The following is a 16188-nucleotide window of genomic DNA, read 5'->3' as shown; positions in this document are numbered from 1 at the left end:
AATTTAACTCTGTCATCAGTAGTTAAGTCACAGTAATGCAAATGTAGACATGAAATTGCTGTTGTCTGCATTTCATTATACCTTGTAACATATGTGAAGTGAAAAAAGGAGAGCTGACTTCTTCAAAGGCAGGGTTTAAACTGGTGACTGAGAGTAGATCATTGCTAGCACATATTTCTGCACACACTACAGCTCTGATTTTCTAAATGTAGTGCATGCTGGTTCTACAACATGAGAATACGAAGCGAGCAAAAAGCACTCAAAATGCTCATCACTACTCTTACTGATCTAGTATCACTGCAGAAGTGAGTCACGAGGTACTTGCATGAGTTTGCTGTAGGCTCTGGGTGGACCTGAGCACAGTACTGGTGGGCTGAGAGAAAATGTTTGCAGCAGTATTACTTTATATAGATATATTGCTTTTGGAAATTAAATTACAGTACAACTTGCTGTAAAAACAAGTTAGAGATGAAAGAACAATGAGGAAGTACAGAAACCACAGAGCATGTAAAATCAGAAAGACAATTAAAACAGAGGAGATAGACATCAATGTTTAGTGTATTAACCATGGTTTTCAGCCTAGTAGAAAAAACAGGGACAGAGGCATCATTGTTAGTAACTTAATTAAGTGTGTGTGTGTGTGTGTGTGTGTGTGTGTGTGTGTGTGTGTGTGTGTGTGTGTGTGTGTGTGTGTGTGTGTGTGTTCAGTGAAGCCTCAACATACTGTGTGGATGTATAACAGTGCCCCACAAAAGCAAACCGCAGTGAGTTTACATGTCATAATGAGAAGGAAGAAAACAAGGTTGACTTTAGAGTCTACTTGTGTGTTTTGGTGAGCAAAATAAATGCAGTCGCATTTGCCTGCCTGTATTAGTGGCTATCTAGAGCCGCTGAAGGCCACTGTGGTGTGTAAAGGACGATGTGCTGTACGCCCCAATAAACTGCTGATGGGACAGGATGAGGGGACATTCGGTCCCAACAGCAGACTGCAGGGACAGTCAAGGACTACATCCACTCTTACAATTGATCATATGTAGAAGCTTCTATATTCTATATTTTAGATTTTTTATTTTTCTTTCACTTGCTTAAATATACTTTTAGGAATGTAAAAAAATGTAAAAAAGAGAGGTAACAGATCTTGTTACAGTTTATCTTTCGCTCCCAACTGAAAATCAATTATTTCCTGTGGCCATAAATTGTCTGCATTGATTTGTTTGAGGAAATGTTGTGAATACACTGTATTGTATTTCAACTTAAGGAGTTATACTGTTCTTCTAACAGCCTGACATTGTGGCCTGACCTTATAAAAACAGCTGAATGTTTGTCAAATATAGTTTTACTAAGAGGATATCTCATGAATGATGGAACCAAACCCCTCAGTTTGACTCACAAGGTTCTCCCTAAGGCCCAGACCCTCTCCATTGGGCAGGGACGACCTCCTGCGGGACATGGGGGTCCGGTTGTGCGTGGGGCTTCCTGCAGGTCTCCTTTTGACCATCAGCACCTCACAGCAGGCCTGGTCCTCATTTAATGTGCTCTTTCCTGCATTGATGACCCTAGACAGAGAGGAAATGACAAGACACAAAAAGGGAACTTAAGCCATGCTCCAGTTTGACAGTATATGTTGAACCGTCAATTGTCAATACAAAAAAATTGTATTGAGAACTTCCAGTGAGCATTGCTTTTATTTTTCAGGCTAGAAGTCTAAAATTTCTTAAGCCTGGGGGATGAACTACTTCTAAGACATCAGTTGTCATCTCCACTCACGTCATTTAAATTACTCCCCTCTATCACACACAGCTGTGTCTTAGATTTTTCAAAAGTGATTGTGACTGTTTGTATTCATTACTACTAAGATAACACATTTCCTGTATGTTGATGTTGACAGATGGTAAACAGATGTGTTTACCAGGTGACTTAAATGAGAATTTGACATGATATGTGGCTGTTGATAAGACACATTCAGCAGATGCACAGGATATAGTGTGTATCCTTTCCTCCCTGTGAGGTTTATAGGACTGTATATCCCATACAAACTCAATTCCTGTTCTAGCGTTTCTGCTTAACAAAGTCAGACAATAAGAGATAAAGTCAGCCAATACACACTCTTTAAGTACACATTTCAATTTAAGACCCCATTTAAGAAAACCCCATAAATACTGCATTATACAACACCTGGCAGATGGTGCACTGCTGCTGTGAGCTAATGTAGTCATAGGCAATCACACGCTGCTCAACAATACTCCAGGCATTCTCGATTTAGCTACACCATAAGAGATGTTATGTCTACAGTGGCCCTATTAAAACTGTGCCTATAGTAGTTTAAGAATATAGAGCACAAGAGTTTAGGTAAGCAAAGGTCACACAGGAACAAAATGTGAACTATAAATATGTATTTTTGTTTCTGCTGTCAACATGTATGAAAATAGTTTTCAATTGTAATGTTTTAAGTCAGAATCATATTAAATACATGAGACATTTATTCGGATACATGTTGATGTGAGAGGCAGTCATGATTTCTTTCTTATGATCCCATATAAATAATCCTAATTAGTCATGGGGATGAACATGCAGAGCAGGGATCATGTCTCAAGCTAAGAAAACACTGAAATAAATTGAACCAGGAGACTTTAACTCAGTAGGATTGATTTTATTATTTTTTGTTTCCTCTGGACATTTGTTGTCCTCGAGGTGAGGAGCAACTGATTCATTTGCATTTCGCTAGAAGATGCATGAAGAACCCTGTTTTAACCAGGATTGATTTTAATTGGTGTCTTACACAATAGGCTGTTCACCGCTTCCTCATCCTTAAAATTAATAATAGCACACTCCTTAGAGTGCCAACATGGCACAACACTTCATTTGTCTGCACAGCAACCCAAATATTACCATGAATATCTTAAATTAGCAACAAGTTTGAAGTGTGGCAAAATGCTCACTCTATCAGAGTTATACTGAAAAGGTTAGTTGGGGTGGGGGGGCAAAAATAAGTGAAAACACATGAAAGCACAATTTTTTCCCAAAGTCAGAACCATGCTTGTAATTTCACTTGAGGGTTTCATGCATTTGCGTTTAGTGTATGTTCTTCTCAGTGGTCTGGAAGAAACACACACATCCACTTTTACTGTACATTACTGCTGACTATTTTCCACAGCATACTAAATGTTTTTGGATACAGTAGTCAAACCTTCCAGGCAGCAGTTTCAGTTCATGCTAGTTTACTTTTAAAATCAACTTCACCTCAGCAAACATTTACTCAACATTAATCTTTGAATGCACGATCACAGGGAAACAGTAAAGAAGCTTCAGCATTTGACATTTGAGAATCGGCTGCCAAACATTTGCGCTGCAAGTTTTCTGGTCAGAAAGTCAAACCCTGAAGACAAAAAATAAGCATGCATGGACTGATGAAACAGATATTGTGAATTTGTGTGAAGTGTCTTACATTAAGAAGGTTGACAACTGGTCAGCAGTAACATCAAGTATACAGTGTAAGCAATATGCAGTTAATGGGTTAAAACAAGCACAACCACCAGCATGGTCCTATAAGTCCTCTCCTTAACTTCATATGATGAATAGAGGCCACAAACTTCATGCACCATCATGCGTGTCTGAGACCAAAGCACTGCAGGGAGTGAGGCTCATTTGACCCTGGAAGATCACAAGATTAACAACAGTGGAGCTTTCAAGCCTTTCATCTCTGATATGAGAGGAAAGCCTTCCACACCCTGAGGCCTCAACTGTGTTTGAGACCAGAGCTGTCATATTCGGTTACCTCGTTTCACTTCTTCATATTTAAGACAATGGCATGACCTTAATTACCTTGTCAGAGCTGTAAACTAGAGTGTGTCTTCTCTGGTTTCAGGTTGTTTTTTTCGGTAACAGTTGACCTGAAGGGCAGTGGCAAAAGGCAGTGCATCTTTCTCAAGATATCTTGATATTAATTTGCATTATGGGCAAAAACCCCCAATGAGGAAAAACTTTTAGAATCAGCTATGTAGTTAAAAAAATAATGCCATAATATCTCAAAAATACAACTTAGGTGAAACATTTTGTTGATAAAGTGATTAGTCAATCAAATGTATAGACAGCCATTTTGACCAGCTGTAGATTGTCATTTATCAAGCAAAAATGTAAAACTGTAAGGATTGACTACTTCGAACTGTTTTTGGTCATTGAAAGAATCTTAAATTGATGTCCTGAATACAGCAATATTTTTAATAGGGATGCACCGAAATGAAAATTCTTGGCCGAAACCGAAAACCGAAAATGAGGAAACCAAGGCCGAAAACCGAAACACCGAAAGAAATTATTATGCCAATTATTAGTACCATTGCATTTATGGCTATGACTGTGTACTAACCTCACCAAAATCAAGGCATTGCAATTCAAAGAATAAATCAATTACAAAAGTATGAAAATATTTATTTAGCACTGACATTACAACAATGGACAATATAAAATTTAATTAAGTTAAAAATAACACTTAAGTGTTAGACTTGGTGGAAGGGTGCGATCGGTATCGGTCGGGGGGGTGCGATCGGTATCGGTCTAATAAGCAGCAACACAGAGCTATAAGCACGCTTTACTCTCACACGCGCTGCATTTATAGTCACACAAACACACACACCTTATACTGTGCTGAGCGCTTCTCTGTCTGTAAGCGGGTTCTCCGCATCCATCGCGGCCCGGATCATTTCTTGTGTGCGCTGCTTTAATCCCACATCCAAGTAATGATTTTTATAACGCGGATCAAGTACAGTCGCAATGAAGTTCAGAGGATCCAAATAGATCTCAGTGAAAAGTGTGCTGACAGTATCTAAGAGTGTACTACACTTTAGTGCTGCAATTAAAGGAATAACGTCTGCTACAGATGCATCAGAGGAGCGGATCTCTTTAGTTAGCTGTTTGCGCTTTTGGGCCATTTTCGGCCGAAGATTTTCGGTGGCCGAATTTTCGGTGCATCCCTAATTTTTAACAATACTTATTAGAGAGCAACACTGGTCTATGTTTTGAAAGAATAAACCCTTCCTTTGTTCTCAATCATCTTCTTGCACAACCAAAAGTGTAAATGACGCCAAGTTGTAAAAAAAACTGGCCTGGAGGCAAAGAATACAACAAACATAGGAATGTATAGGGCTTTTTTTCAAATATTGTTGACAGTCTTTTTACAAGACATCTGCAGTATATTTGTTAAATAATCCTTTAATGTGGAATATGGCTCCTGTTGCCACTTGAAAGTGAAAATTATTAATGTGAATGCTGATAGTGTAAATGCTGTTCAGCTATTCTTCAAAGCTTTATTTATTTTTCTTGCTTACTTTGCATATTTTCAGCTACACCATTCAGCTTTTTAGGAATATTTACACTATGACTTTTCTTCTTTCTAACATAGTCCAGTGATTCAAATACTAACATTTATAATGCAAAGTCTATGGGAGGAATGTTAGGAAGTTGATATCTCAAAAACTAAACATGCTTAAGTATTCACACTTCATGGTCAGGTGTCCCATGTGGAAATGCTTGACATATTAAAACATGGCAGAAATAGCGCCTTCATGTTGTCAGTTATTATGCGTTTTACATTCTGGCTAATAAATCATGAACCATGAGATGTATTAAAACGATATTTGCATAGTGTGTTCCTTGTTTTACATTCACCCGCTGCTTTTACATATATGCTTCTGTTAACATCTTGCATTTGATCTATTAAAAGATTTTTGCTATATTACATTATTATATAACATTTTTTCTCTTTATTTCTACTGTAGTTTCTGCTGCAACATCACCATTTCCACAGTCAATTGAAGATAATGATAAAGATGATCCGATGATGTGATTATGGCACTGCACCACATCCGTTGCTCAACAGCAAGTTGTTATAGTTACACATTGAGGAAAGCTGTCATAGAACTGAAGCAGCATTACACCATTTCTGCTTCATAATGATGTGCCCTATTGATGTAGCAGAAACAACACAAGTGTGCTGCATCATATGATTGAGCACTGGAAAGCTTTGTATGTGTGAAGTGTCGCTCATGTGCTTTTTCTTCACAGCTGAGTGTGACATTGACTGATTTATTTAACTCTTTATAATGAAGAACTATTTTAAAAGGACATACCAGATATATATATTTATGTTTTAACCCTTCTTTATCTTGGAAATGTGTGCCAAACATGCATGCTCTGATTTCATTCACACTGTTGAACACCCTAGAGCCGTCACTTTCTTCTCTTTTTCCTTAATGCAGATTATAACACCGACTAATGCCAACTTTCTGCCTTCCATAATCCAAAGCGCTGACATGCCATCACATAGGCCTGGCTGCTGACCTGAAGACAAAACATACAGTGTGCTGCTGAGATTGCTGAAGTGTTATTTGGGGGGGGGGGCTGGGCTGTGAATGAGAGAAGAGGAAAGGAGAGGAGGAGAGGAAAGAAAAAGGGCGGTACCCACTTTGGTTGTTTTGTTTTTGCTACTCCATCATCAAAATTGAATCTTTTCCACTGATGAAAGTTGCTCCAACAATTCTTAATCATTTACATCTTTGGGCTACTTAAACAAAGATTTAGCTTTGGCATAATCATTCTGGACAGAATTATTCTGTCCACTGTATTTTATGCTAATGAATTATGCTTTGACTTGTTCTCAAGAGCACAATGTGTTCAACCACATTGCCATCCCTGACTGTTTTCCTACTGGAAGTAACTTGGAGCAAACAAGGTTGGATCCAAACAGTCTACGACAAATATCCATGGATAACAGTAATGAGGCACAGCAGGCCTCTCAAGCTTTGGAATTCTCTCAATGTTGACACAGCGTGCACTCAGTATGGTAAGTCTGGAGTATTGTGTTTTTTTTAAGCCTTTCCAAAATCAAAAACAGAGGACAGTGTGTAAGTGCAATGTTAGTGGTACCTAAGTTGCAAACATCAGCATGTAGGTTTAACTAGCTTACTAAATACTGTATCTTACTGTTACTTCCAAAAACAAGGAGCATATATTAGCTACATACATTAACTTTTATGTTGGATTATAGATACATTTAGGGCTGTAACTACTGATTACTTATTCTTTTTTAATGATAGATTGATTAATCATTTGGACAATAAAACATCAAAAATAAATGAAATGTTACATTTACAATTAATTGAGTGTTTCCAAATTAATTTTATGCCCATGGAATAATCAACTAATTCTTGCAGCTCTTGCTCTTGCTCTTGGTTTTGGAAGCAGACGTGGTCACAGCAAGGTCAATCTCTCCAAACCTGAATAAACACCAATGAAGGTGACTTCATAGAGGAGATGAGCAGTTTCCCTCCTCTCCTCTACTTTTGGAAACACCTAGCAGCATGCAACATGGCGCACTGCAACCAAACAGCGAACTGAGCACAGAAGGGGAAATGATTAATTTCAGTGCTGCTGTATACATGATGAGGGAAAAAGAACTGGAAAGAAAGGGTGCAGTAAATGTAGCTCTGCAAAAGTGAGGCCTGTACGTGTGCTGGAGAACAAAGGGTGGCACAAGTTAGAGTGAGCAATACTCAGTGATCCATTCAATGGATCATGCTCACTGGACCTGACAGTGCATCCACAGAAAAAGGGCATCAGAATCCTCCTCATAAAGCAGAACTGCGCTTCCTGTCTCTCAGCTGGAAGCAATAACCCAGCATAACCCTGCCAATCTCAGAGAGGCCTACTTATAGTCGAGCAGGGGCAGGAGGGAGAAAAACACAATACAGAGTATGGCTGTGTGACTCATCTTTTTTCATCTTGCTGATGATCTTCAAATATTGGAATACCCACACTATGGAAACCTTTCACTTCATTTTTGTGGATAAAATAGTCATGATGTTGAAATGAGATATAAATAAATTTATATCTTGTACACACTTATCCAAGTCAGAAATTCCCTTCAAACCATATTTTCTACAAACCAAAGTATCTGTAAAGTATGCAGAAAATAGAAACAGAGTCTACAGCCAGTCTAGCAGCTCTGTGAGGCTACTCTTGTTAGCCACAGAGGTGCTTTGAGCTGAATACTAACATCAGCAAGCTAAAATGCTCACAGTGACAATGCTACATTAACATGCTCATGTTTAACAGGTATAATGTTTACCCTGTTCACTATCTATCTAGTTTAGCTTTTTAGCATGCTAGCTTTAACTAAACACAGTACAGCATGAGGCCGGTGATAATGTTATTGGCTTTGCATGTATTTTTATTAACCAAATACATTATGCACCAATCCATCCCGTACTTGTTGAGATATTTCACTATAAACATTGCCCTGGTGGTGGCGCTACAGGAAAACTCAAAAGTCTGAAGTTCACAAAAGAAAATGATGTCTTATCTTCTGAGCCAAAATGGTTACAGATTAAGAACAGACCAGCAGTGCCATAGAACCGATAATGTGGCTGAAACGCGCAAGATACACACACCATGTTTTTTTCAATGTAAAGAAGCAAATCAAAGTATTTGTGATACATATTCCTGTTAGCCTTCTATAAATATTGCATGTTACATCTAAGATGTTACAAGCAATGACTTTATAGTAGCACCAGGCATAAGAGCGTCCCACAGTGCTTGTAGCTGGTTAGATACAGTATAACCACCAAGTCTTTTAGATGCACTTTAAGTATTTTCTTTATTGGATTTCAGTGTTATCGGAATCACCCAATGGTATATGACCCTGGTAACCCTCCTGAGTGGATCTGTATGGATCAGGGGCTCAGGTTTTCTCTGCTGGCAGTGAGATTTCACAACAACAAAGCCTGCTGGTCAGCCAGCTGTTGACAAATCCCAAGTATAGCTCAGTCCTGGCTGATGCTACACCAAGCTGGCACATACAGTAAATACACACAAACACGCACGCCCACACACTTCTGGCAGCAGTATCACATCTATTCAAGAAGTAGGGCGTTCAACTGATCATATATCCCATTTAAGTGAAATAAAGTCAATACATTTTTTTCTTTGAATGATAAACAGTGACTGTGATAAATAATGATGAATGCAATATGTAGCAAAATAAATTATATCATTTAGACTAAAATAATGCCACCCAATTTAGAAGATACAGTACTGACTGGGTGATGGTTTATGAACACATAGGCATATTTTGAGATTAAAAAATTCTTCATGACAGATTAGCATGAGGAAGCACATATAAAAGCAACCATCTTCAGTTAAGTAAGAAACACTACGGAAGTATATGAGCGTCCTACAAACTCAAAGGATTGCTTTATTTTATAGGAATCAGAGACAATATAGATCTACAAAATTAGTCAATAATCGATTGGGCAATCAACAGAAAATGAAATGATGAAATATTAAAGTTGTTAATCAAGCAAAAATGTAAATAAAACTTGCGTTCCAGCCCCTGAAATGTGACAATTTGCACTATTTTGTATCACAGTGAATGAAATATCTTTGGGTTTTGTACTGTTGGTCAGACAAAACGAGCAATTTGAAGACATCACTTTGAGCTCTGGGAAATTGTGCAGGACATTTTATAGATCAAACGAATAGAAAAAAGTAATCAACACATTAATTGATAATGCATATAATTGTTAGTTTTGGTCCTAATTCAAGCATAGGCCCTGGCTGATTTGCGATGATAAACATGTGCACAAATAAACTGGGTTTGCAGCAGGGCGGCTGAAGTTGAAACATTAGAAGCAAAGAGATAGGGGGAGTTCCTGCACTCAGCGTTCTTACAGAATGTCTAACAACATCGATTAAACAATTAAGGAAATAGGCACTCCATCATACATAACATCCTTTTAACAGCATGAAGACGAGACTAAGTGGAAACAACTTTTCTTTAAGAATGAATACATTAAGGACACTAAACTGCTGCATCATACACTGTGTTGTTATGACTGGCTCAAGGGCTCAACTGTGACCTCTACAGTTATGAGAAAGCTTCAGTACCACCAACCAAACCACCCTGATACTTTATTTGGGACTGCATGAGTAGAAATGATTACGACTCAGTGCTCTCAGGCTTGTGGCACTTTTGACACAAGACAAATCATATTTTGGTAACACTTTACTTGAAGGTATCATCATAAGAGTGACACGACACTGTCATAACTGTTACATGACACAGTCATAAACGTGTCATACACATTATGTCAATGTCATAAACGTTTATGACTGTTGTCATTAAGTGTCATTCGGTTTTTGTAATGATAGGTTGACATTGTTTGGGTTGTCTTGATTATGACAAGTTGACATTAATCAAAGTGACATTACCAGAAAATGTCTTTGTCATGACATCTTGACATTAACAAAATATGCATCTATTTTTGTGTTTATGGCAAGTTGACATAATGATTATTATAATTAGATGTGCAAGGTTACAGACCAATTCTAGCACTTGGTCATAGATGTTTGACAGGATACGGACAGGATACCCAAAACTGACTGTCATGACACCATTATGACAGTGTAATTAAGAAATGCTTTGACCTCAAGTAAAGTGGTAGCATTTTGATTAGACATTCACATATCATGAAGGAGTCAAGTTGTCATACTAAGGACATCCAAAACTAATTTAATGTCAAGATGTCATGACAAAGACAACTTCTGGTCATGTCACTTTGATTAATGTCAAGTTGTCATAATCAAGACAACCCAAACAATGTCAACTCGTCATTACAAAAACCAAATGACACTTAATGACAACAGTCATAAACATTTATGACATTGACATAATGTGTATGACGCGTTCATGACTGTGTCATGTAACAGTTATGACAGTGTCATGTCACTCTTATGACGATACCTTCAAGTAAACTGTCACCCATATTTTTTTATTTGTGTGCTGTCAAAGATAGATGTAACATGAAATGGAAAATACACTGGTTTGTTTGTATAGATCAGGTCTTGTTTTTAGCCTGAGGCAGAGCATAGCACACTGCTCTAACCAGGATGCAAATTAAGTACTTCCACACGTTCCTCTTATGTTTGTTATGGCTTTAGAAATAGCCAACATATTTCACAAAGTCTACAGTTTCTCATGTTCTGCCATATCTTTTTAAATATATATATTTAAAAGAAGTAGAGCAACAACTTTGGTTTTCATGAGTCGAATTGGTTTGCTAAATGCTGTTTTTAGTATGTCAATTGAAAATACAACACAGCCGCATTATAACTGCCATGGCAGGAAGACACAGGGAGCCAAAAGGATTCTGTATGCCAAAACATAAGATGTGATATCAATAATACAGCTGATGATCTTAACTCAGCTATCAAATAGAAGCAGGATGACAGTTTTCTGACAAGGCAAACACTGAATAGGCAAATATTGCAAACCTGCTCTTCTACAAGATTGTTGTCTGTTTCAAAGTATGACATCTAAAGTATATGGACAGGTTTCACCAGCTTTACCGAGACATGATATGGCGTTGGCCAAAAAGCTTTAAAAAAGGATAGACTACAGCACAGAACACATTGAACCAACCAGGTACAGTGGTAACCCTGCCTTCCTAAAAAATGTTATTGCTTTTTAAAACAAAACCTAATTTGAGAGTACAGAACACTCAAACACTATGATCTCCTATATTAAAGTGAGCCTGCGCTATGGCTGGGCAATATCAACATTAGGTATTGATATCGTGACATGAGACTAGATTTTGTTGTAGATTGTGGATATTGTAATATCATGATAAAGCATAAGTCTTTTCCTGGTTTAAAGGCTGCATTACAGTAAAGTCATGTCATTTTCTGAACTTACCAAACTGTTAAGCTGTTTTATCATTTGCCTTTACTCACGTAAGTCATTATATCCACATCACTGACGTTTTATTGATCAAAAATATCATTGTGTAAATATTATGTGAAAGCACCAATAGTCATCCATACTATATTGTTGCAATGTCGATATTGAGGTATTTGGTAAAAAATATTGTGATATGTACATTTTGTCCATATCACCCAGCCCTAGTCTGCACCAATGCTTACAGTGACCTTATTACAGCCCACTTAATGATATTTTCCCAAATATTACGTCATCATAATAAGAAAAACCCCACAGTAGGGCGATAGGGGCAGATTGTAGTGATCAAATCTTTTTTGGTGCCCTAATGGTTTTCCCACTGTGGTGTTTCTACATGGTAATATGGATGAATAGGCAGTTCTCGTTCAGATGTGTAAACAGATGAAAGGTCAGTTTGTGCGCCTTCGTCTATTTGTGAAGCCTAATTTTTCAAGGCTGCTGATTAGAGTCAGTGACTGTGTGGTCCAGGAAGGACGCGCTCTCTTCCAAAGGATGCTGTGCAAGAAAAGATGGACGCATACAGGTTACTCACTCTGCGTAGCCGGTGGACCACGGCAGCCGCTTGGTCTCCTTCAGTATCAGGATCGGTCTCGCAATGTGGTCCGCCGAGCACTCTATCTCGTCCGGTGACAGTCCCAGGAACTCCGGTCTGCTGTACGGGAATCTCAGCGGCAGATCCGAGCCGCCGGGATGATCACCATTGGAGCCACCAGCCATCATACCTCCCATAAAATTGGCCACCGCCGATTTCACCCGCGTGAGCATTGTCCTGCGGGAGCGTGGGTCCAGGCGATGTGATTGCGTGAATCTCCCCCCGCACGGCGACGCAGTTTCGCGGCGTGAAAGGCAGACACACAGCGGCCGTAAAAAGAGTCATTCAGCGCTCCCTCGGTGAACGCGGAAATAAAAAGAAGCCACACACACACACAGGCAGCTAGGCAGCGCTTGCTTGCTCGTCATGTGACAAACCGGTTGCTGCTGGTGGATTTGGTCCCACTGGCATCTCATTGAGCAGCTTACTGTTGACAGTGCTGGAGGTCAAAGGTGCGTAATCCTGAAGTGACGATTACCTCCCGGGCAAGGTGCGGAGAAGCTCTGTGTGCTGTGTAAAGATGGGCTGACACATGAACTGAAAAATGGCCTCTCAACCTGTACAGTAGGCTACTAATCTGAGGTACTTGCACTTTACTTGAGTGATTCCATCTCAAGCCACTTTAAATACTTCTACTTCCACTAGAGTTCTGTGGGAAATAGCTTATTGTAATTGTTTTGCACCCCACTGAGATTCAACTAATTAAAACTGCGCTATAAAAAAAAAAAGGTACCCTATAAAAAACACTACAACAGTGAAATGCTGCTCACACAATAAATGCATTATCAGTTATTATTGAATTATAATGCAGTAGTATAACACTCAATGGGATCATTTTTCAGTAGTGGTCTTACTTTTACATTGGTTTCTTTGTGTTGAATATTTAGGCCTCTCTATTTTTACATAAGCCCCTCCTACTTTTTTTAATTTAGGACTTTTGTCTGTAAAGGATCATTTTTCATGGGGGTAGACATACAACTAGAGAATCTGAATACTTCCTTCATCACTGACTGGAATGCATACATGCACACACACTTGCAATTTAGCCACCATATGTGAGAATATTCAGTTTAGTCGCTCATTCACCACTATCAAACCCACATTTTCAGAAATCCTATATCTTTCACCCAAAGCACAAATTGTCCTCTTATGACAGCTGCATGTAATCCTAATTCAAACCCTGATCACTGCGGAAAAAAAAACGTATTTTCGTTTGCCTGTGAAGAAGGAACTTCTCATAAGTAAGAATAAACCGAAAGGAAAAGAACTCACAATGACATAAAGCCATAGAAACCCTTTCCCTCTCGCGCACACACACACACACACACACCATACACAGGAAGACAGCGTGTGTCTGGTCAGCTGACTTTGGTATGCTTCCTCTACTACCTGATAAAACCTCCTTTGTCAATGTGTGGAGTCGACAACCAAGACTGTCACTGAGAAGAAGTCAAATAAGCAATGTATGTATGAAGTGTAACATGAGTCTTATACAAGTAATAACGATATTAATAATCACCATCTTTATTTGAGGAAGAGTTTTAAAAGAAGCGATTTAGTGCTAGGGATTATCAAAGCAAATACAAAATAGCCAAATAAAAGACTTTAAACTGGACCAGGATAAAATAAAGTAAAACAAATTACACAAAAATAAACGAAAAGGAATAAAATAACAATAAAGTCAATCAAGTTAAGTTAGGACTAGTTCTCCAATGTGCCTACATTTTAAAACAAGATTTAAAATATGATACTGACTCTTGCAGCCTCATTTCCTCAAACTTTGTTCACTGTAGCTTCAAAGACAGCCATAATTGACTTACACTACAGTAAAAAATGTGGGCTCTGTAATGACTTCAGCACACATATTAGCTTTTCTGAACAAACTATAACGTTCCTCCCGCTGTCTCGGAGGCTGCTTTCTGGATATTGGCTGATAGTGGAGGGTCGTCAGTGTAATAGGGTTCATCTGGGCCTGCCAAGCTTTAAAAGCTAGCCCATGAGGTCATTCTCTCTCATCCTTCTGACATCCACCCTGCACCATCTTCTCTTGGTTTCATACTTTGTTCCAGACACATTATTATTGTTTTTTAGCTTTAGTTTTAACAAAAAATATTTTTATGCATACTCTTGCACGGAAGGGCTGAATTCACAATAATTCAACCAGATATATTACCATATAGATCCAACCAGATATATTACTGCAAAAATGACACATCTGGGAAGTGTCATGGTGTATCACATGTGGCTTTCTATTTTTGCTATGGTTTTCTTGTTGTTTCTTAACGTTGTTTCAGTTTGCTCTGGCCTGAGAGTCGCTTAAAACCTGATTGGCTGGGCATTAAGCCAACCCACCAGGATGTGTGTCTAGACATCATGAACTTACAAACACACTTAGAGCTGCATTTTGGAGAAGTGGACCTCACAAAATGATCTGTTATTCAATACTTCTGCTGCAGACCTGCCAACCCACAGAGCAGACACACAGGCTTCATTCTATTCATGGACCTGCAGTGTTGAAAGGTGAAGTTTGAAATCATGGCAGTTTGAGAATGATTTATAAGCGAACCTATTTTGATAGAAGGACTGTCACATACTGGCACTGTTTAACTCAGCTGGGAATAAATTCAAATCCATTCAGTCCAAATTTTCTCTGGAAAAAAATGTTGCCAGTATTTTGGTGAGACTGCTTCTATCAACAGCCCTTAAGTCAACTTTTGCTTGAGCCTGCTGAGAGTTGGCAGATGTCTGATCTGCCTTCAAAGAGAAGCCCACATATTTAGCATAATCACGCAAGCATAACTGATTTAAGGCACTTTATATCTCTTCATGTTTGTAAGGCTTTTCATGTACTTCAGTATATAATATCTGCCCTTATAATTTTTACTTTTACATTATAGGCTTCATCAGAAGACTCACTTCCTCCTAATAATTCTCCAGTAATGAGAAAATTACTTATTTGCTTTCAAGTCTCAAGTCAAGAATGGGTTGATTAATCTGTTGGGTGCCCAAAAAGCACTTACTAACCCCAACCCACCCACCTCCTGCCTAAAGGTACACTGTATGTGTAAACCTTCCAAGATCCCATAAAGACTACATAGACTGAGTGGCTTCATTATACACCTAGACATCAGTAGTCCTGTGCTTAAATAATACTATGTGACCCCAGGTTTTCTATGTGTAAATACATTTGTGGTCATTAAATAACCTAGTCAGAGGCAACCTCACACAAAATACATTTCATATGTTGAACAAATTTTACTTTTAAGAAAATGTGTATTTTATGCACATGAGATATTACATAATATATTGTATATAATATAATATAATTATATTATATACAATATTTTACATGCAAATGCCCCATACCCACTTGTTCCTGTAGGTGATTTTGTTGGGTTTTCAGTTCTCACTGAAAACAATGAATTTCATGTGTGATTTTTTTAGGGTATCTGCTGCAAAAGCTCTTGTCTTCCACCAAGGTTAACTTTTTATGAATATGATGGCAAAATTTTAACATGATATCTAGTATATGGTTATGTTAAGACAACCTATGCTTTGTTACAGATTTGGAGGTGTGGTCTTAAAATATTGAAAAAGAAATCACTGACTTGAATCATGAGACAGGATATGAATCCTGGTCGCTGACTGACAGGAGCGTGTGGTTTTGGGATATGTTGCATGTGAAATAACATTTCATATATGACATGTAATATTTAACATTTGAAATGTCTAAAACCAATATATTTATACACTGATCACATATGACATTCTAATATACAAGTGATTTGTTGTCAACAACAAAAAAAATCAC

At 38.2% G+C, this 16188-nt stretch overlaps 2 protein-coding genes across 2 annotated transcripts in view; both read right to left on the bottom strand.

The window, feature by feature from the left end:
* ppm1h (protein phosphatase, Mg2+/Mn2+ dependent, 1H) overlaps window positions 1-13134 on the bottom strand; it is a 36467-nt gene extending 23333 nt beyond the window's left edge. Inside the window, exons 1-2 of the mRNA XM_062421087.1 lie at window positions 12318-13134; window positions 1391-1556 (exon numbers count right to left, since the gene is read on the bottom strand). Coding sequence (XP_062277071.1) covers window positions 1391-1556; window positions 12318-12550 — 399 coding nt within the window. The 5' untranslated portion in view covers window positions 12551-13134. The remainder of the gene's footprint in view (window positions 1-1390; window positions 1557-12317) is intronic.
* ptdss2 (phosphatidylserine synthase 2) overlaps window positions 1-16188 on the bottom strand; it is a 261708-nt gene that overhangs the window by 38036 nt on the left and 207484 nt on the right. The gene's annotated exons all lie outside the window — the stretch shown is intronic.

Source organism: Scomber scombrus, chromosome 6 (assembly GCF_963691925.1).
Source record: "Scomber scombrus chromosome 6, fScoSco1.1, whole genome shotgun sequence".
Taxonomy (NCBI): domain Eukaryota; kingdom Metazoa; phylum Chordata; class Actinopteri; order Scombriformes; family Scombridae; genus Scomber; species Scomber scombrus.
Note: the sequence above shows the minus strand (reverse complement) of the source record. Positions and strands in the feature narration are given on the sequence as shown.